Here is a 21,805-nt window from a genome sequence, read left to right on the forward strand (position 1 = left end):
TTTCCTAACAGTACTTACCCTGAATATCATCATTGAATGTACAGTATCTGTTGCGGTATTTATTGAGGAGACGAAAAGCATTAGCATTGGCAAAATCTTCAAACTGGATAAGACAATTCATGCCATACCTGCAAGTTAAAGGGAAATTTAAAATGGATAAATGTATTTATACAGCATAGGACAAGATATGCAATTTTTACCAAGACGATGGAGCTAGAGATTCTAGTGCAGAAATAGAAGTATCATGACAGAAATGCAGCTCAGTAGTAGCAAACAGAATTCCATCCATCCTTAAGTCCACACACTGAGAAACTGGAGTCACCAGAATTAAATTGTATTCATAACTCAAGTGGCTTCTTAATATGTGTACTTATATACCTATATGTACATGCATTTTTGGACTTTTGCTATGAGAAATTTTCAGTGGTGTACTTGCAGAGGAGCTTCTCAAAGCAAAGGAGACACTCTGTGTTGCAGCTGCCACGCTGCATTACAGCAAATCTGACTGCTGAGGGGACACCAGTTAGAGGGACACCACCAGGGGCCCACTTCAACTGTAAGTGGCCAAGAGATGAGAAGAAAATCTGCTTGTAGGATCCTATGGAGTGAGTGTTTCACGGTGGGACTGAGTAGTTCATGGTGTGATTTCACAGCCACACTTCTGTGCTTTGGAAATGTTTTTTCTCCACTGAGTTGTTTAGCAGGAAACCAGCATGAAATGACAGCTAGTGACCTGTAGAGTGAAAAGGCAGGAAATAATTGCTAACTTTCCATAATTGTCCAGTAATTTCCAGCAATTTCAAGGAAAAGTGTGCAGTTTATAAATTGGGTAATATTCAGACTGGTCCATATGTATACACATTCAGCAGTTTGCATGACTCCAGGCTGCATTAAAGCTTTGCAAATAAAATCTAAAAGGGCCATAAGTACTTGTTTCTCACACATAAATGTGATAGGGCAGTGAGAAACTCAGGGAATGAGTAATGCAACTATTAGCAACCTCTGGGCTGCATGCAGATGAAGGGGCTCTAAATAGCTGCACTTTGTTAGAGGTAGCATCACCTTACATGTTTTCTATTCAGACTTTCCTCCTTTGCAACTGAAATCTGTGGTAGAACACCCCTGCTTTAGTGTAGAAACTGATACTGGATAAATCATACTCTATTTGTGAACTGTGGCTTCTGTCATGAAAAGGTCTTTTCATGGCACTCACAGTATGGGCAGTCAGGCTCTCTAAAAGGGCCTTGAATTTTTTATTATTATTATTTTCCACTTCAAGCACATTTGTCAGTAAGGAGACAATGATAAGCACATGCATTGTGCTCCTTCATTTGTCCATCATGAGAATCTCTCACTTGATAAACCCCCTGCTCTCAAAAAGGGACAAGGGTTGGCTCTAACACTTGCTTCCCGTTCTCTGTGTTTGCTTTTAGGAAAAGGACCACAATGGGGACAGAGTTTTTAGCAGGGCCTGTAGCAGCAGGACAAGGGGTAATGGTTTTAAACAAAAAGAAGGTAAATTCAAACTAGATATAGGGAAAATATTTTTTACAGTGAGGGTGGGTAAAGACTGACACAGGTTGCCCAGAGAGGCAGTGGATGCCCCATCCCTGGTAACATTCAGGGTAAGGGCAGATGGGGCTCTGAGCAACCTGGTCTGGTTGAAGAACAGCTACTAATGGATGTTCCTCTTATTCATCATTTGGATGTGTAAGGAAAACATGGCTAAGAGGGAAATGACACAGCATCCAGAACATCTGCTAGTATCTCATAGCAAATAGTTAGCAAATCTTTAAGCAACTTCAGTTGCTATGGAAACTATTTCTCTAACACCAGTCTTATTAATTGGTATCACTGAGGAAGTGATACCAATATCAACATTACTGACTTGCTTAACAAAATCAATGATCTCAGCCAGCATTAATGTACGTGTGACCAGCTCTGTGAATTCCCATCTCACTTCACATTTGTGATCTACAGCATGGGACAGTGCACAAGTTTTTAATCTTTGATCCCTGTTTATTAAGCAGAGCACAAAAGAAGTATGGTAGCCCATAAACATTTCTCTTTCTGCCCCTCAGTATGACAGGGACAGTGCTGCAGTGCAAGCCCTTCTCACTAAGGTATTTTTTGAAGATTGTTTTCTTTTTCACTGCAGTAAATCTACTGAGCTTTTTAAAGTATGAACTTCATTTTTGAGCTTATGTGAGCCTTTGTGTAATGTGAAAACTAAAGTTTTCATTAATGAAGAACACAAATTTGTCATGGTAAAACCTGATGACGGGATGCTTTAAATGAAAGAACCAAGTATTTTGTATTCACAGTTAAAGATGGGAATCTCAGATCATGATCTTAGTCCTCAAGGGCTACTCACCTTACTGAAGTTTTGAGAGAAATTTAAAGAGCTTTGTGCTACCCAAAGTCTCTGAAATGAAACACAACTAGGCAGCTGACTTATGAGTTGTCTTAGAAATCTACCAGTCGATCCTGTTGCCCTTTCCTAGTGGTACTTCGGTGGCTGCATGTAGTGCTCCATCTGAGGGTGACCAGAGCAGGCTAAGGATAAACTTAGCAAGGAGTTTGAAAAAACCAGGACTGGGGCCATGTGCAGTAGGATCTTTGTGAGCATCAACAGGTTGAGTCAGTTCTACTGTCCCTCCCCCACAGCACAGCATCTCAATATTTGTGTAATTTCTTTCATCCTGAAGGAATTCAGAGCGCTCTACAAAGAATATTTAGGTAGTGCCCGAAAGTAAAATATAGCCAACTTGGGACTGGAGCATAGAAGTCCTTTAGTATGCAACAATGCTGAGAAGAAGTCCAGCTCAGGTAAGAAGGTGGAGAATACTTGGTACTGCAAAGGAAAAGGGTGTCCTAAGAGCTGCTACATGTATTGGAATCCAGCCAATAAAATGCAGCGCAGAATGGGATTTCTTCCACTACCTTTACATATCTAAAAGTTGGTTGTGTAATGCCCAGCTCTGTATTGCTCAGCTGGACAATTCTGGCTGCCCTCTCAGACCATGGAGAGAAAGGACATATCCAGTATCAACTTCTTTCAACTAGTCTAAGTGAAAAATGGAAGTAGATAACATCTCTGGAGATGCCTCTTTGTTCAGAATGTTTGTGAAGGCAGAGTAAGATGACCAACCTAAATTTAGATATCAAACTTTAGACACCTAAATTAGGAGAGATAATCTAATATAGTCTAATTATCACAGTCAGGAAGATCTGGTTGGGAACATCTTAAATAGATGTCATGCACCTTAGGTCACTGGCTTATCACCCTTTCACTGCAATACTACACTGTCCTTCAATGTTTGCAATTTCTTTGTTGATGTCTGCAGAAACTGCCCTGCTCCATGCCTTGTGTGTTGTGTCCAAGCAGTCCCCTGTCAGCAAACACAGAAATATTTGATGAAGTGAATAATACTGTCCGGTCTTCCCCCACCATAATGTTTTCATTTGAAATTGAAAACTGATTTTGCAAATTTATGTGTAATTGGAAACATTGTATTTTCCACTAAGAAACCAAAATTAATGAATTCCTTTGGAGGAATAATTTTTAATGAGGTATACTTTTGTTGAACCTTCTGTTCTGTTTAATATGTGACATCTGATATGAATGCAGTCCCAGTCAGTATGCATGCACTTGCTCTCTATAGGTGCAGGATGCCTTTTAACAGAAAAGGTGTGTGTAAAGTGAGTATTTGAACAAGGATTTCTGAAGATCCCTTCCAAGACCTTTAAATATTCTTAAGTTTGCAGCAAGAATTGATGCTGGCCCTGCTGAGAGATGTTCCAAACTGCTGTGATAGGAAGAGGCTCTTGAGGTTAGTCTGCTTGGCTGGTTGTCAGTTCTCATAGATTCTTCCACTGATCCATGTGACTCATCTCCTAACTTTCAGCTGAGAGCCTGAAGGAGATTTGGAAACAGATCAGCAGGTCACATCAGGACTGAATGTTTTCCAGTCCAGAAAAGGCATGGACAGCTAAGGTTGGCTCTCTCCAGCAATCTCATCCTGACTGCCAATGATTCATCTTCTCCAGAGCATTCTATGATCATCTTGGCAACTGGGACACGAATAGTTCAACAGCCAAGATCCGACTGCCTTTATCTACAAGGAAAGCTCAAATGTAGACCATCAGGATTTCAGACTGACAAGGTACATTAAAACTGAGCAAATGCCATGGTCCAGTGTGTTTTTTTTCCATTTCTCAGTTCTTTATCTCCCTTTCAAGAAAGGGAAGGTTGTAGTTTTTGAATGGTTTTGGGTTCAAAGCGTTGGGCACTCTGCAGTTTGCATTTTGTGGGATCTCTGCAGTTCTACGTCTCCTTGTGGAACTGGAGCTTTCCCCTCAGCATGAGGCATTCTTATATTCGTAGGCTGTCAAGTAGGATGCTTTGACAGAGGTGTTTTTGAAAGAATTCAGACATGCTGAAACTTGTAACTGGTTACACTACAACAGTCATTATTTAATACTGTCACCATGTCTCCTGCTGGCTGCCAGACCATCATCTGGGGGATCCTGTTCTCTGCCACCTCTGGAATTAATTTGCCCATTTTATAGAATTGGAAACAAAAAGATACACTTTGTCAGTTCTTCCTCATCCAAAAAAATTCACCACTCCTTCAGGCAAAGATTATATTGCTGTTACATTAGTTTACTTATTTCATGGTTTTGTGCCATAAATAATTATGACCTAAATTCTGGCTCTCATACCTTGCAGAAATCTTCCTGTGAAAATAGCCTCACTGGGAAATGCTTTATAGAATGGTCCCATACACTCATTTTAGTCCAATCTCCAGCCTTTGCCTAGCAAATCTTGTACAAACAGTACTTTCAATGAAACAATATACTATTGATTAAAATAATAGTACAAACTGTCACCCTAATGAAGGATTACTCTAGGATCTAAACACATATAATATTATAAGCCTATTGTAAAAGTTATCACCTGAAAATCTTTATTAAGAAATTATCCCATTTCCCGGAAAACAAACAGACATAGGATTCATGCTTTGTTTATTGCTGTATTGTTGTTCTGGTACTGTTACTATCCCCCTAGACCTACAGAGAACCCCTGCACTGTGCCAAGAGAAAAGCAAAGTCTGCATCCTCTGCAGAGAATGATACACATTTCCCTTGGATGACCACCTGGAACAAGTGGTAGAATAAAAATGTGGAACAAAAGAGTGTGAATCCCAGAAAACGAACAATGATTATATTGCTTTTAAATTCTTTATTCGAGAAACTTCTCAGTTGCCTAAACAATCTCATTATGATTTTTTTTTTCTTTCATCCTCATTTGTATGTACCTCTTTGAGTTAATCCAGACTCATTATAAGCCATGAGGTCACAGAGGAAAAAATTCATGAGGCAGCAGTTACCATTTGAGAAGTATCTGACCAAAACTGCTCAAGTCAGAACTACAAGGGTGGCCTGAGGACCTGTCCAGTGCCTTTGCTGACCAGTACCAAAAGGGCTTTTCTGTTTTATTGACAAATGAGAACAGAGTAGAATACATTCTTATATGCATAAAAGAAAGGTATTTGTTCCTTTATGGAAAGAATTACAAGAAAGAAGTTCCAGTCCTTGTGTGAATTTAAAATTTTATAGCAGCACTTTTCATGATGCAAGGAATCTGCTTTGAAGAGCTGCAACTCCTTTTCATAGTCTTAGATAAAACCAAGCAAAGAAACAAATTGTCCTTGCCATTGTCATCTTCTTATTGGTGCCTGAAATACCAGCAACCAAAGTTTTGATTTCCAAGTAAAACTAAATTATTTGTAAAGAAGCCCATCACCAGAAAAATATCATGCTTGGCAAGTGCCCTGTGTTTAAGATTGGAAAAACAAAGTCCACTCAAGCAAGTAAAAAAAGACTAGAACCTGAGTGTGTCTGGTGTCCTGAGGCCACTCTTACTGTTAAATTGTTACTATGATACTTGTCAGCAGCAGTACTCTGCCATGCAATTCCTGGCCACAGGCTAGGGGTCAGTTTGGTCAGGCACCTCCTCAGGAGGCCAGCTGAGAGCAGCCCTGTGGAGAAGGACTTGGGCATATTGCTGAATGGAGAACTGAATATGGGCCAACAGTGTGTGCTCCCAGCCCAGAAAGCCAACTGTGTCCTGGGCTGCATCCAAAGCCATGTGGGCAGCATGGCAAGGGAGGGGATTATGTCCCTCCTGACACTCCATCTGGATCCAGCATCCAGCTCTGGGGCCTCCAACACAAGAATAATGTTGACCTGTTGGAGTGGGTCCAGAGGAGGCTATGAAGATGATCAGAGGGCTAGAGCATCTCTCCTATCAAAGACACGCTGAGAGAGCTGGGGTTGTTCAGTCTGAAGAAGAGAAGGTTCCAGGGAGAGCTTGGAGCCAATACAAACTTAAAAACTCTGGGTCCTGGTGTTAGAAATCCCATGCTAGTGAGCTCCATCACAAACCCAACAGGGATTGCTGCCTGCCTCACCATCATCTTAGGCTACAGACAATTTCTAACATTGGGCAGGAGTCTCACTGGGTTTCTGCCAACATAAACATAGATACCATGCTCTTAGGCACAGAGCATGCTGTGGGTTCAGTGAGTGCTGTGCCAATAAAAGTGCCCTTGAAGCACAAAGGTATCAGGAAATCACAGAACGGGATATTTTTGGAAACTGGGGGATGTACTAGGGATTGCTGTTCATGGTCGTATGCCAGGGCATCTGCTATGAGCTACAGTTAGAAACAGGATAAGGGGGAAAATGAAGTTAAGATTGGTTACAAAGTTCTTGAGAAAAAAAGTCTTGAAAGTTCATAGTCAACTTTCATTGTATTCTTTCAAAGGAAAAACCACCAAACAACTATTTTGCACATCCTGTCTCATGACCTTCAAGCACTAAGACCAGCACTAATGGCTGCTATGACCATTCTAGTGCTTTTATGCAAAATGACATAATTCTGCTTGCAGCTGGCATGAGGAAGGACTGCAGCTGGAACTACAAGGCTTCTCAGGAGCAGGGCAAAACCAGGAGATACAATCATATTAATGCTGACCCTCAGATGTAGCCTTGATCTACCCTCTGGCACAGAACAAGGAACAGACCCTCACCATGTACCTTCTGCACAAACAGAGCTTCTCCAGCTGCATCTTACTGAAACTGCTGTGGTACATCTGGCGTAGGTGGAAAAGCCCAGACAACAGCCTAGAGCAGAGAGCTTTGTGACATCTGTAACTGCATTACCCCAAAGGATTAGAACTCATGGTAATAAAAGCCACAGTGATCCCTAGAAGCATATCTGGAGCTCAGTCATTCCTCAGTAGCAGAAAATCAAGCTAACAAAACCTAAATATTGTTCCTTGACTTAAAATATTATCCAGTGTTTTAAAGTAGATTTTAGATGCTGGCTGATGATCTTATCTCACATCAAGCCAGAACAATGGGCAGCTGGGGTGGCTTTTCCCATCACCTTCACTTCTCCCTCATGAATGGTCTTGGGGTCCCTCTGGCCACAGGGGGTCTGAGGTAGATTTGTATGGGGTAGATGGGCAAAGAGAGTATCTGCCTTGTATTCCATGAAGGCTGGATCTGGTCTACATGACCAGCCCTGCCAGGGCACTAGTAATGGTGTCCTAACAGACCCACAGATGCTAGGGAGTGACTTTGAGTGTTAGCAGTATATGTGAGGGCTTTTTTGAAGACAGTCAGTGCCTAGAAACGAGTGCCTAGAAAATAAAGTCTAATCTTTCAGGATCAATTAGCCAAGTTAACTAGAACATGTGAAAAAATAACATCAGGGCACACCTGTACTGGTGATTTTGTTTCTGAAAAGTGCTGGTGAATTTTTGATCCATGACCCTGGAGAACTGCTGGAACAGAGGTGGTTTCTTTTCAAAAGGTTCTGATTATTGAAGAGCACATGACACCTGCCTTGGTATGTTCTTGGGTAAAAGCATTGGGAAGGCATTACACAAAGAGAAATCAGTACGAAACACATATGAGGAAAAAGAAATTCAGCAGAGGTATCCTTCTTTTCCCATCTGAGAAACTGAACACTTTATCTCCGGATGCCTTCTGTGCTCTGTCTTATGGCACAGGCTGACAGAAAGTTTGTTCCCCTGGTCACTCTGTTAATAAACACTGATGGGAAAGGAAAGGGGAGTGAAGTTATGACAGGTTAATGAGGTTTTTTCTGTGACACGGTTTGCTGGGGTGGGGAATTGCATCTTGTAGAGTCTCAGGCTGCATGTTCCACATCTGCCAGCCAGTGACTGAGGCTAGAGCTCAGAATGGAGGCTGGTATTCTGGGACAGGTCTGGCACCTTAGAGCACGATGAAAGCTACACAAGGATTAATCAAATCAGATATTCAAGCCCCAGAAATTCTGGGGTTTATTCAAATTACAATCCTCGGACACTTTATTAAGCCTAAAGAACTGTATCAGGTTAAGAGTATGACTGACTTGTCCTTTGTCACAGTAACTGAGCGGACACAAAACTGAAACAGTGCATTTTCCCATGTGAAGCATATTGCTGCTCACTGTGAGAAAACAGCAATTTGTCATTTGTCTGCTTCATTCAGACACAGGTAGGCTCAATGGTCCAAATTTTTCATGTAGTTACTTCCCAAGAGGAGCAAAAGGCATAGCTTAGAGCTGTTGTTAAAAAGCTTAGTCATTTCACATGTTTTAGGTGAAAGAGTAATGAATGGTGGTTTAGGCAGCAGGAAAACACAGAAATTTATCCAGCTGTTCCAGAAAGAGCTTTCCTTTCTAAAATTGCCTGGGGTGCCCACACTTTATTTCACAATATTGGAATGGCTAACTCTGAAGTCTCTGGCACACGCCTGGTTTCATTACAAGGTGGCTATTATGAGACCAGGAGTCCTTTCTACTGACTGTGGGTCTCCAGCAGCAGAAATTTGACATCTGTTTGATATTATTATTCCATTAGAAGATTAAATCTTCAGTCCCCTGGCTTTTTTTGTGGGCTCCAACACATTCCACTTCAGTGACAAACGTCCCTTGAGTCAGCAGTGCTTTAACAGGGTGGGAGGTACTCCTGCAGAGGAACTGACAAATGGTTCCCATAAGAAGTTAAAGTACCCTCAGGAAGTAGAGAGAATTTGTGCATGAATATCAAAATGAAAAGGAAACCCCCAAATTGCAAGGGATTTGTGGCAAAAACCTAAAAGATTCATCTCCAGGAACTGAATTTGCATGTGACATTACAGACTTGCATAAGAGATTATAGCAGCTCATACTCACAGGTTGCCTCAAAACTGGAAGCAGGCTACAATAAAGCAGCATGTTCTTGACCTTCTGAACAATTTCTGCTTCCTTTCATCACAGAAGCGGGAGCTCCTACTGGGTTGAATCCAATCATTCCAGTGGAGATTTGAGACAGAATGAACCTGTTTCATATGACTTTGCCAAACCCAGGCTGATAGCAGGATTATTCACCAGACCAGAGTGCACAAGGATCACACCCCAACAATGCTTTCAAGCATGCTGGTGGTCAGGATGATAATATGGGGTAATGGCTCCTTTCGCTCTAGGATCTCCAAATACTTTACAGATGTGAATGGAGAAGTGCAGAGCAGAATTTCCCGGCCCCACTTAACTGAGAACTTTCAGGGGCCTTACTGTGTTCAAGTGTTAAGGGAAATAGAAAAGCAGGGACAGGAACCCCAGGAACTTGATTACCAATACTTGGATGAAAGCATTAGATGTGACTTCACTGCCTCCCAAGATAAGAGTTCATTGTGTCATGGTCTTCTCCCTTCAAGGCAGTTTGCAGACTCCACACTGTGTGAAGGAACATGCCATTTCCATTTAGATGATTTCCTTCACAATGGCAAGAGCTAGAAACTTCCTTTATAAAGTGTAAACAAACCAAAGTTTAGGTTCTTACTATGCTGAATGAGGGTCATAAATACATGACAGAGGCCAGATATAGCCCACAGGACACATGTTTGACACCTCTGGCCTATGTGGATAGGAAATGCTTATAAATAGTTAGTCCCGTTTCAGTTCTCTGGAGACAAATATTTTTGACACAGACTGCTCAAGCACAAAGAGTCATTTAAAGACCACCCAGGAGACTTGCATTGAAATGACCTTCCTTTGCTTGGATGATCAATTATACTAATGTTTATTTCAGGAGTTGCAACATTTGTTCTTAAATGGAAGCAGCCCAGAGGAGCCACGTATATAACCCCACTTACTTGTTGGTAACTGCCTGCATAAACTCATCAATCAGCTCGTCGTACTGTTTCCCACGAACCCTCTTGTGTTTCAGTCCAATATACAGTGGATCATTCAGGAGAGCCTAGGACACAAAGCAATTCTGTTGACATCTTCTCATCTGTGGATGGACAAAGATGTATGTCCCAGCCTACCAAAAATCTTTGTCTAATGTAGTCATGTTAATTTTACTTACTATGCAGTGAAAGCCAGCACACACGTTTCTTCCCAAGCAGGAACTGTTTCTATAGGAAGCTATGGCCTCTCTTTTCACATAAATAAAGTCAGAGGGATGCAACACTTCTTGACTGCCACAGGAAATGGAGCTCTGCATCCCCAGAACAGCTCTACCAAAGGCTCTCTGCCTAGCTGCCTCACTCCTAGTGAATTAAACTGACCTGTGTGGGGAGTGTTCACTGTGAATTCAGTTCTTAATTTTGCACTGAGGGCAGGATGGCTGTTGAACATAAACAGAGCTTTGTGCAATGAAGACTGCCTGATGCAATTTGAAATAATGTGTCACTTAGGCCTTTTAGATGACAGCACAAAGTTGACCACAATCAGTGATCAGATGACAGAATGTTCCCAAGACCTGCACTCACCTTGGTTATCTAGCAGGTACAAAGTCAAGGTATTTTCATACAATAGATTATTTTATATTTTGGTTCCCAGCAGGAAAATAAAACAGGCCATTCCTCCAACCAGTTCAGGAGATGTTAAGTCAACATCCATAAGCCATCTAAAAAGGACTGGGTCAGCATGGAAATAACATATATTTTGGGGGAAATTACAGGACAAACACTGGCAGGAGACAGGTGGGCCAACACCTCTGAGAGTCACTGCAAAGGAACTCTACTTCCTTTCCAATTTCAGGAACTGAACTATCCACATGAGGGGAGGATGAGCCATCTCAAACTTATTGTCCTGCAGCCATATGGCCCTAAATATTGGCAGGTACACTAATATCAGGTCTGTTTTTACAGCCACAGCTGTTTTCCCTTAGAAGGAAAGATGAAAGAGGTTTTCCTGTGAGTTTGATACATTAGGGCTCTTCAGGGCCACGAAACAGAAAGGAGACCCATTTCTATAACTTCACTGATTGCTCCTACAGCACTCCATGCTCTGGACCCTGTTCACAGAGTACAAAATTCTGCCACAGACAAGGTGAGAAATGTCAAGGTCTGAAAAAAGACTGATTTGCTGAAAGCGTATATAAAGTATTATGGACTGTCAGAAAAACAAGCTCACAACTGAAGCTCAAAATACAGTATGATGGCAATATTTACTGAGCTCTACCTGAGGTTCATGTGTCAGCGACACAGTCACCCTTGGCTCACCAGATATTAATAGGCAGAGAAGAACAGGATGAATGCCTGTAAGAGGTATCTTATTTATGCACTGATAAATGAATTTACTCGTGGGGCAGGATGCTCCTAGGATGTGCAAAGGGTTCAGTTAATCTGGGGTTTATGCATGTGAGAAAGCCATTAAATAAATAAGCAAACAAATTATTTATATGGTGAGCAAATACATTGTTCATATTTCTGGAAAACAGTGACTTCTATATCTTAACCCCAGATGTGGAAATTGCCTTCACAGAGAAGTTCCTGAACACATAAATTGCATCTAATCTCGGGCTGGGACTGATCCCGTAAGCCCCTTTTTCTGATGCCATCTGACCCTCGCAGATGCCTAAAAGTCATTGGTGCCACTTTGGATTTTGGTGTCTCCTGTCTGCTGAGACAGAAACAAGGCAGACGCACATGAGCAGATGCTTTTCATGGGAAGGTTTTTTACCCAGGTTCCTCTGGGAGAAGGTCCTGCTGGGAGGCTCAAAGCACTAGTGGCATGCAGATCAGCATGGAGGAGGAGATGAAGGATCCAAAGTCAAGTTCTATTGACTGAAGACTTCAGTAAGTGAGAGACTGAGACTTAATTCCTGCTTTAGCCTCAGTGGGTCCAAACTCAGAATTCTCCCTTTTGAGGAAAGACCATGAATCAGGCTGAGAGGAGCAAATCCTGTATTCCACAAGTCCATGACATGCCACTATGTTAAAGGGGTAACATAATCCTGGGTTCAGAGACCAAAGAGGTAATTGAGATTCTCAGATGTCATCGATGGACACAGATTTTGCATTCTTTCATTCATTTCAAGGGTCCAGTGTGAGACATTAGTGGCAGGATTGAAAGAGGTGCAGAAAATCTTGCTGTCTTCTTATTAATCTTATGTCCTTCAAGAAATGTGTGTTTGGTTTACATGGGGTCATGTGAAGCACAAGTACATTTTACAAAAAAGGGCAAACCCGGGCCATCATGAATAACTATAGGATATTAATTTTAAAAAGACATCCTCACAGATGTCCATTCTGGCATTGCTGAAATGTTTCGCTTTGGCCTTTCTGAGCCAGAGTCATAAGGCAAAAATCTGCAAACAGATGGAGTCCTCTTGCTTGGTTATCATGTGCAGTAACATGTGCAATCTAACAAAACAGTGACGTTAATCATTCCCAAACCACTCACCAGGGATTCTCCATTTCTGGAATATAGTCATCTCTACACAGACATGAATATCTGCCTGCTCCCTCACAATTACCAGAGGAAGAAAAATTCTGGGACTTCGTGTATGAAGCCTGTCAACTCACTTTACCATGCTGAAAAGTGGAGCTGAGCTTTCAGCTCCAATTGGTAACACTCTGAGTCTTCTCAGACCATGAGTCTATTTAGTGTTTATTTCAGTTCCCCATAAGAACAAAAGGTTCTCATGCATCAAACAGAAATTAAACCTTCCCTCTTTCCTGCAGTGCTGGTCAAGCCATCATCTCATCTTGGATGTCTCCAGCTTTGTCTCCATGTTTAGGGAACTGGAGTTAAGCACTAATCTTGATTCTTTCTCCCCCCATGTCAGATTTATGAAAAATCCTCTTACCTTGTTGTCTGTGCCAACATCCAGTAGGACAGGGAGACATTGTTGGGGGTGAACTCCACCACAAGCTGTGTACAAAGCAAGCTTTCCAACTGGGATACCCATGCCATAACTTCCTAGGTCTCCTAAACCAAGAATCCTCTCTCCATCTGTCACCACAATAGCCTAGGAGGATCAAAAGAGACTGTTGTACAGGGTTGCCAAGGCTCTAGAAGCAAAACCAGCTCCACTGATTCCACAACGATGCCACTTTGCAGATGCACTGTGCAATGGGTATTTGCTACTTGTCCATGACAGCATGTTAATTAGCTGTTAGGAACCGGAGGCTTTTTAGGGGTATAGAAAGTATGGTGAACAGCTCATGGTGTGGGACAACAACAGCTCTGATGGAGAATACTTCAATTCACTGTAGCAGAGTCCAAACAGCATGGCTTTCTGTGCATCCCCAGCTGTACTACAAGAAGTATCACAAATGAGAGCTGGCCTTGATTTTTTTCATCTTTTTTTTCTAGAAGAAAAAAGTGTGTTTAGGAACTGCATCTGTGGAAGAAACATATTTCAGTGTCCTTTCTTATTCAACATAAACTATACACGTATTCGAACTTTTTGCTATTTGCTTTTTCTTCTGAGTCAATTTGAAGTGTTAGCAATGAGAAAGTCTCTTTTTGGGTGGGATCCATCTGGTTTTGGGTGTGCACTCACTTCTTTACCACACCCAGAGGATGCAATTGGGATTGAAAGGCAGTAATGGGAATAAGGAAAGCAGAAAGCATATGCACTGCTGCAGGCTTATCCTGAAATTAAATGGAGTTAATATTCAAACTATGCAGAGAATATCAAAACAAAATTAAGTTCTAATGAATCAAAATATTTCCCTGGAGCACTGGCCCCCTCTCATCCAAATAAATAAGTGTTCTCAGGCAAACCTAAAAATCTCTCCATAGCATTTAGATACCCATCAGAGAGACAAAAATTCTTCAGCCTAGGATGTGCTGAAGCACTCTACAGTTCCTCAAGGCAACACTGAGAAATTAATCAGAACAGAAAATACAGCATGGGAGAAATGCATTGCTATTTGTAACGGAGAGAGGAAACTGGATTCACATTTGTTTGTGGCTCTTTGGATTTGAAAAACACTCCAAAAAAGAGCACAGTTTCTGTGAGCACCTGATACAAAAGGACATTAATGCTTTTATTCACTCATGTTCATATGATCAGAACTCAACAAACAGGACATTAATCTCTGGATGAGCAGGGCAGACCCTTCTGCCTGAAGGTAGATTACTGGTTTAACAGTTAGGAACCTGTTTTCTACTTCCATCTGTGACACAAATTTTCTTGATGACTCTAGTGAAGTCACTGTATAAAGGTTGGGTGTACAGTTTATGACAGCCATCTAAATGGTTTCTAAACTCATTTGACATCTGATGGGGAGAGACAGAAACCTCCAGAGGGCATCTCCTCTCGCTGGGGAGCAGCAGTTTTGGGAACAGATGAACGGGTTATTTCTCTTTGAAAAACTCAGTTCCCTCTTCATTGGCAGTACTTCATTGCAGAAGTACTTACAATATGAGACTAGACACTATATCCCCAGGCACCTTATATTAACTGAGGTAACTCTGGACCATAGGCTGTACCCAGTTAACCAGTCCAGGTTTGCAGTGCCTTAGTAGCAGGCATGTGGCCCAGCAGAGTGATCCGGAGTGCTACACTGATCTCCAAGCTGCCAAGGCAATGCAGAGAGGCAAAGTGCTGCTGTTGGCATCCCTAGTTCTCTGCTCTGATTGCACAAGGCCAGCATTTACAGGATTAACTGATACTCTACATTGAGTGAACCAACAGAAAACACTCAGTGGTAAGGTTTTGAATAGCCCTGTACAGCAGTAATCCTGGTGGGGATTCAAGATTCTGATCCCACAGAAAGAGGGAGGAATGAAGAGAGGGCAGGTAGGATGGAAGGCCAGTGCAGTAGCTTGCATGAGAGCACATTTGTCTTGGAATAAAATACATGTTTCTATACCATCCTCTCTTTGAGTGGCTTGAATTCATAGCTGCCAGGATGACACCCATCCTGTATAATTCTTTGCATTCTTTTTGCTTATGATGAGCCATTGTGAAGAAAAGAGTACAAGACTAAGGAAGCAGAGAGAAAATTGGCAAGGGAAGGCACTCCTGAGGATGGCCAGCATTTTATCCAATATTTCTTCATGTCAGGATTCATTAGCCATCCTGGAAGAGACACAAACCTCCCACATTCCCACGTAAGTATGACCAGAAATTATTTAGTCTCACTTGTTCTGCTTCTGGTACTATGATTCTTTCAGGGCAGCCCAGCTTTGGCAGGAGGGTTGAAGGTGTGGCTCATTAGAACTTGGCCAAGGCTTTGCTAAGCTAAGCAGAGCACCAGCACCTCTCTAGCCCTTCCAGGCAGAGGACTCAGGGTTTGGCCCAGATTTCCCATTTCTACAGTAAGCATTGTTGCCTTGAAGCCCTAGTGAGCCAAATCTAACAAGCAAAATGTGGGTAGCATCTCCAGGTATTTCTGCTGTCTTTAGTGGATGGTGTTCAATGGTGGGGAGTGTTCAGCCTTAAAAATCCAAAATAACTGGGTCCCTCCAGGGACTTAGGTGCAGTCCAGGTGCCTCTCTACTTATCTTAAAATCTTGAGTGTTCCAGTGCCTACCAGTTCAGGCATGAAGAAGTCTGTGCACAAAGACACAGGGAACCCTGTGGTCCATAACAGTAATACTGCTAAAATGAGCTACCTTTGTAGTCTGGCAGACCTGGAAAGTAGATAGTCTGAGTCTCTTTCATGGACCATTGCCCTTCCTATGGTCTGTTTTGGGCGCCAGAGCAGCTATTTCAATAACAATCTCTAATCTTTCTGTGCCAGTTTCCCCATCTGCAAAAACATTTCTATTAGCCGTAATGAATTCTGCTCACGGTTCTGAGTTGGAAACAAATGGAAGTACTGAGTTTGTTGGACAGAGCAAGGACAAAATATCAAGCCTGCCTCTCTTCTCCATGGTTCCAAACACAAGTTTATATGACTGTGATCATTTCTTCTGAAAACATGCTAAATTTTCTCTTTTTTTCCTCTTAGAAATGGAAAATGCTTGCAAGATTTTCTCAGCTGACAAACCTTTGTTCTTGGAAGAAGCAGATGATTGATAGGGGACCAAAACTCTGTCAGTAGCCATGGCAATTCCCAGGAACGTGTACTTTCAGACTGATAGAATAAGGTGAGGTGACTAGCAAGACCTGTCTTAAATGTTGACTTTATTTAATGCCAGGGACTTGCCCAGCCTCGAGCTCTAGTGAAAAACACTTCACAAGAACACTTTCTGGGTGGGGTGTCATTAATATTTTCAGCTGCTGGATATCAAACATGATTTTCAGAGTTGCCAGTGCTCTTGATGCTGCATGACTCACTGGATTTGGGAAGGAATCCTACAAGTATGTTAATGACAAAGATATCTTAAAGAGCTTTGGTATAAGTTAGCCACACAATTCTTCAGTATACTGTATCTTACTTTTTCACTAGGGCCCCTATTCTGTACAAATTTATTATCCTGAACTTTTTTTTTTTAATTGACCAAGATCCTGCTACCTATAAAAAGTTGTTCTTGACTGCATATATACATGATAGAGTCTCTGAGGTCCCAGCTTGGCTGGAAATGGAAACTGAAATTCAGCCTGAAAATTCTCTGAGGAAAGGAAGCATTCTTTGCTTGTCCTTTTAAATAGCCAGTTCTGTAAATGATGTCAAGCAGTTCTACTAAGTATCCCATTTTGCACCAAACTGCCTGTAATTTCCCAATCCACAGAAGACATGCCACATACCTTAACATTTTCTTCAGGCCAAGAGTTTAGCATTGTTGCAATATGGCCTTTGTCATGGATGGTGATGAACAATCCCCTAAGAGAGGAAAAGAAAAGGAAAGAAAGACAAGAAAAATAAGCCTTGTAATAAAACTAGTAACTCCAAGATAAAAGAAAACAGGTGAACTGGAAAATGGAGGGATGTAAGCTGATAAATACAAAGGCAGGCAACTCACTGATACAAAAATGAGACCACAAGGGACTGCTAATAGCAAGGTAAATTCTCATTTTCAAACCGAAAGGGTCAACACCCTTAATGGCAACTTCATTCAGCAGCCACCAGTGTTGCACATTTAACACTTGTGAAACATCTTTGCTTCAGGAAGCAAACTCTGCCTTAGTGCAGAAGTGTTTTCTACTTAAAACAGTTTTGATAACTGCAGTGGAGGCTGATGGTTTTACCATAAGCCTTGCTACACATTGTTTCCTGAGGAGTTTATAGCTCCTGGCCATCCAAACAGTGAAAGCATGATCCTTCTCACCCAGCTACGAGTGTCAATAATGGGGATCAGTACTCCAGAGAAAGATATTTTGGGTCACCAAATATTCTCTAGTCCACAGAACTCCAATCTGACTGTATCAATATCTGCCATGACATTTGCTTTGATCAAGCCAAATCTGCCCTTGTAACAGTGTTTATTTTTTTTCCATGAATATCTGATCCCAGTTTTTGATATTCACCAAGTGAAAAAGCATGAAAAAATATGAGATGTGAAACAGAAAATTAAATATTTGGGCATAACTTCAGTGTGAAGTGTTTATACAGACAATAACATAGCTGATTGCACTAAGGCTAATCATGTCTCAGTGCAAAGGGCTTCAGGATTTAAACAAAAGTGCCTTCTTTTTAAATAAAATTAGGAGCTGGAAGAGATAGTTTTTGAAACATGTTTTAGATTTGTGGCTTGTTTTTTCGCTTCTCTTCTGTTGTTATTAAAAAAAAAGTATCTGTAGCAGGGATTCTTTGAATACCCAGGACAGTATTATTTACATTGAATGATCTCTGCTCTGATACTCTGGGATTTTGCTGAAGTTCCTTTTAGGTTGCACTCACCCCAAAAGAAGCAACCTGTCCTCTGTACCTATGTCAGGGAAAATTGCTTACATTGCTCACAGTTCTGTCTAATCAGCGCAAATCAAGGGCTCTAACTCGAGGACTCCCCTTGGCAGGACGATGCAGCCATTTTCCTTGCCTTGTTATCTGCTCACAAAAGCAGGAGTTGTGCCAGCAATTAGTAACAGTTGGAAAAATGGAGAGATGCATTTTTGTTGCTTACATCTCTCAACTATTGCTCAGCACCAGAAAGTTCAGATCCGGTCATGGTTTGGGCTTCTAATGTGAAACATTAGGGAGAAGAAGCTTGGAAAAAACCTCCATTGTGAGGCTATATAAGTGATGGATAATCAAACATAATTGGGCTACTCACTCTGGCAAGGGCTTACCTCACGTGACTCTTCTAGGGGACGGATATCTTCCCACAGTCAATTGTGGGATTCCTAATGAAAATGCCCTTTACTTCGAAAATGAAGAAAAATAAAAGTGCTGACTTCAACACTGATCAAGTCACAATCACACAGACAGATCAGAAAGGCAAAAAAGGAAAATAACATTTCATTTATTCAGTGTAATTCTTTAACACTGTGCCAATAACCAATGAACTAATCACATACACATGGCTTGCCTCAAAGACAGTATTCACAGATGTCAATCTTCATAAAAAGGGAGTACTGTACTGCTGCCACCTAAGTTTAGACAGCAGTTATTAACTGAGAATTAAAAGTGCAAATTACTAACATCACTGCATATATTTTAGGTTGTGATATGCTTTTAGGAAGAATGCTATTGTTTGAAGATAACATTTTCCATACATAATGAAGACACTTATTAAGTGTCTAGCCACGTGCCTTATACATTCACATCCCTTCAGTACTGAAGGGAGACCACCAGCTATTTAACCTTTGAAAAACATCCTGAGCTCACAGCAGAAGCTGAAACCCAGCTGTCTGCCCACTGCTGGTCATGCAGCTTGATGGAACTGAGAGTTATTTAATATAAAAATGGAGAGGGCAGATACCCAATGCCTCTTGATTCTGACCCTTGAATCAGGAGGGCAGTGGGTTGGTCTTCAATCCCTGCTCAGGATTTTGCAGTAGAGAGAGTTCAGCTTGGGTCTTCCAAAATCTAATGACTACTCTCACTGCTCCTTGGGAATCAACTCTCACAGCTGTTATCAGATTGGCTTGGCTTAGACAGCCTGGTTGGTGACTGAGAACCAAGCACAGAGACAGCCTGCTCAGAATTTGTGTCCCTTCCATAATATCATGTATTTGATGCTAATTGCTCCTTACTTTACTTCAGGCAAAATCAGTTGTTATATTTTAGACTAACACTCTAATAGCACTATCAGCTTTGCAAGGGAAACCATCAGGAGGAGCAGAAATGGTGATCCATGTGGAGAAAGTGACCTCTCTCAGTGACACAACCACACCGAGAAGTGAGCGTGTATCAAGCAAGCCTTGTATTTCACTGATGCTGAATCCAAGCACCAAGGGCCCCAGGTTCAACAAAACACCTGCATTTCCAATGCCTTTAGACAACCAGCTGAATCAAGTTCCTGAATCTGGTTGAGGCTCTGTGGCCTCTCATTAGGTGTTCAAGCATTCAGAAGGGGATCCTGGTAGTAGTGAGCTGGAAATCCCTTTGTAGATGGAATATGCAATGACCAACTCTGACAGGCAGTTGAACAAATTCATGGTATTTTTGAGATGCAAAGGGAAACAGACACATCAGACTTTAGAGTCAGGGGTCACAGTTATGTCCTCATTTTGTATGATCCCCAGAAGAATTGTGCTCTCCCTCCTGACAACAACTTACCCACAGAGATGAGCTGGCCAATTAGTTAAATAAAAATGTACCAAACTGGCAGAGGGTTTATCTGCCCAAAAATCCCTTCTGCAAGACAGGCAGAAGAAACAGACAAGCTCTACCAACTGAACTCAAAAAGCTTTGTTGATGAGTGACCAGGGAAGAGTAGCAGCCAGGTTTGTCTCAAAGGACACACAGACACTTTACCATGGGGGTGGTAAGGCACTTGTATAGGTTGCCCAGAGAAACTGTGAATGCTCTTCCCCTGGTTGAATGAAAAGACCAGGTTGAATGGCTTCAGGCAAGGTGGTCTAGTGGAATGTGTCCCTGTCCATGGCACGGGGTGGACTACATGAACTCTCATCATTTCCAACCCAAACCATTCTATGATTCCTGATTACAGGAGAGGCAACAGGAGCAAAAGCTTATTTGTGCCTTTGAGAACAGCAAGGTAGAACTCTGAATACTAAGAGGAACAGTATGGCCTATGTGGACCAGTAGTAAATAAGAAATATCCAAGTGGCAACAAAATAAATTGATTTTTCTGTGGAAAAGATGCAGCCTAAGCCTTCTGATGGAGAAACAAAACCTCAGCAACCTTCTTTATCCTCGTTATTCTGCCTTTATCATCATGTCTGCTCCAACTCCCTTCTGATTACAATTGATATTTTGCTTCAGAGAAACAAAAAGAAATGAAGTTTTCCTTTAATCTCCTTGGTACTCAATAACAAGGATTCAATTAAGATGTAAAGCTAAAAATGTAGATAATTTTGATCAAGCCACATAACACAGGTATTGTGTGGGGCAGAGATACAATGTTTTTACAGACAAGAAAACTGACCTGTGCCCAGGCACCTGCCATTCTACATGGGTTCAGTCATGCACGGGGACAAAATTACAAGAACTAGAGCTTAGTAAAAATTAACTGCCTCAGCAATTTCAATCCAGAATGTAGATGCTGTACCATTATTTCTGGTTAAATAGTAACCTTCAGAGAGCTGTTAGCTTTGTGGGCGTAATTAAAAGGGGGGAGTGCTTCAGCCTGCATTCATTAGGGTTTCAGAGCTGCAGTCTCATATTTAGTCCATTAACGTCACAGGTTTCACTACAGCTGCCTTTAGTTAAGGTGGAAGTCAGACTAGATTTTATTGTGCCACTGAGCACGTCTGCAAGATCCCAAGAAACTTCAAGGAGAGTTACAGCTTCTTAATTTGTCACTAGGGTAGTACTTCTGCCTGGATATCAGCAGGTCGAGTCAAACTGCCCAAGCTGGACTGCAGGATCTAGCAAACTGCAGGTCACTGCAGAATCCATCAAAGGGTCTGAGTATATTCACCCACAAGACCTTTTCTTATCCCTAAGGCAGGGACATTATCTTTTCTTTTCTGGTTTTATCCTGACTGAGTTCTTGGCAGTACTCCAGGACTAATAAAGCTACACGGTGTACCATGTGAGCCATAAGAAGAATCCTGCTCTGAGCCCTAGTACTGGTTAGATCTTGGCCTTCTGATGGCATTCTGAAAGTCCTACAATGACAACATCCCTTAACTACAAGGCTCATTATAGAAAAAGTTCAGAGACCAAGAAAACATGGCACACTTGATGCCCAGAGGAAATGGCACTAGATACTGGTGATGGCTTTTTGGAATAACATTTATATTTTTACAAGGACATGTAGTGATAGGACAAGGCATAATAGCTCTTTCAAACTGAAAGAAGGCAGGTTTAGATTAGATATTAGAAAGGAATACTTTACTGTGAGGATAGTAAGGCTCTTGCAACATGTTGCCCAGAGAGTTTGGGGATTTGCCATCCCTAGAAGCATTCAAGGCCAGGTTGGATGGGGCTTTGAGCAATCTGACCTAGTGGAAGATGTCCCTGCCCATGAAACTAGACAATCTTT

General features: G+C 41.7%; 1 protein-coding gene across 1 annotated transcript in view; it reads right to left on the reverse strand.

Moving 5' to 3' along the window:
• ME3 (malic enzyme 3) overlaps positions 1 to 21,805 on the reverse strand; it is a 117,071-nt gene that overhangs the window by 18,148 nt on the left and 77,118 nt on the right. Inside the window, exons 4-7 of the mRNA XM_062514165.1 lie at positions 16,998 to 17,073; positions 13,158 to 13,319; positions 10,213 to 10,316; positions 19 to 128 (exon numbers count right to left, since the gene is read on the reverse strand). Coding sequence (XP_062370149.1) covers positions 19 to 128; positions 10,213 to 10,316; positions 13,158 to 13,319; positions 16,998 to 17,073 — 452 coding nt within the window. The remainder of the gene's footprint in view (positions 1 to 18; positions 129 to 10,212; positions 10,317 to 13,157; positions 13,320 to 16,997; positions 17,074 to 21,805) is intronic.

Source organism: Cinclus cinclus, chromosome 2, assembly GCF_963662255.1.
Source record: "Cinclus cinclus chromosome 2, bCinCin1.1, whole genome shotgun sequence".
Classification (NCBI taxonomy): Eukaryota; Metazoa; Chordata; class Aves; order Passeriformes; family Cinclidae; genus Cinclus; species Cinclus cinclus.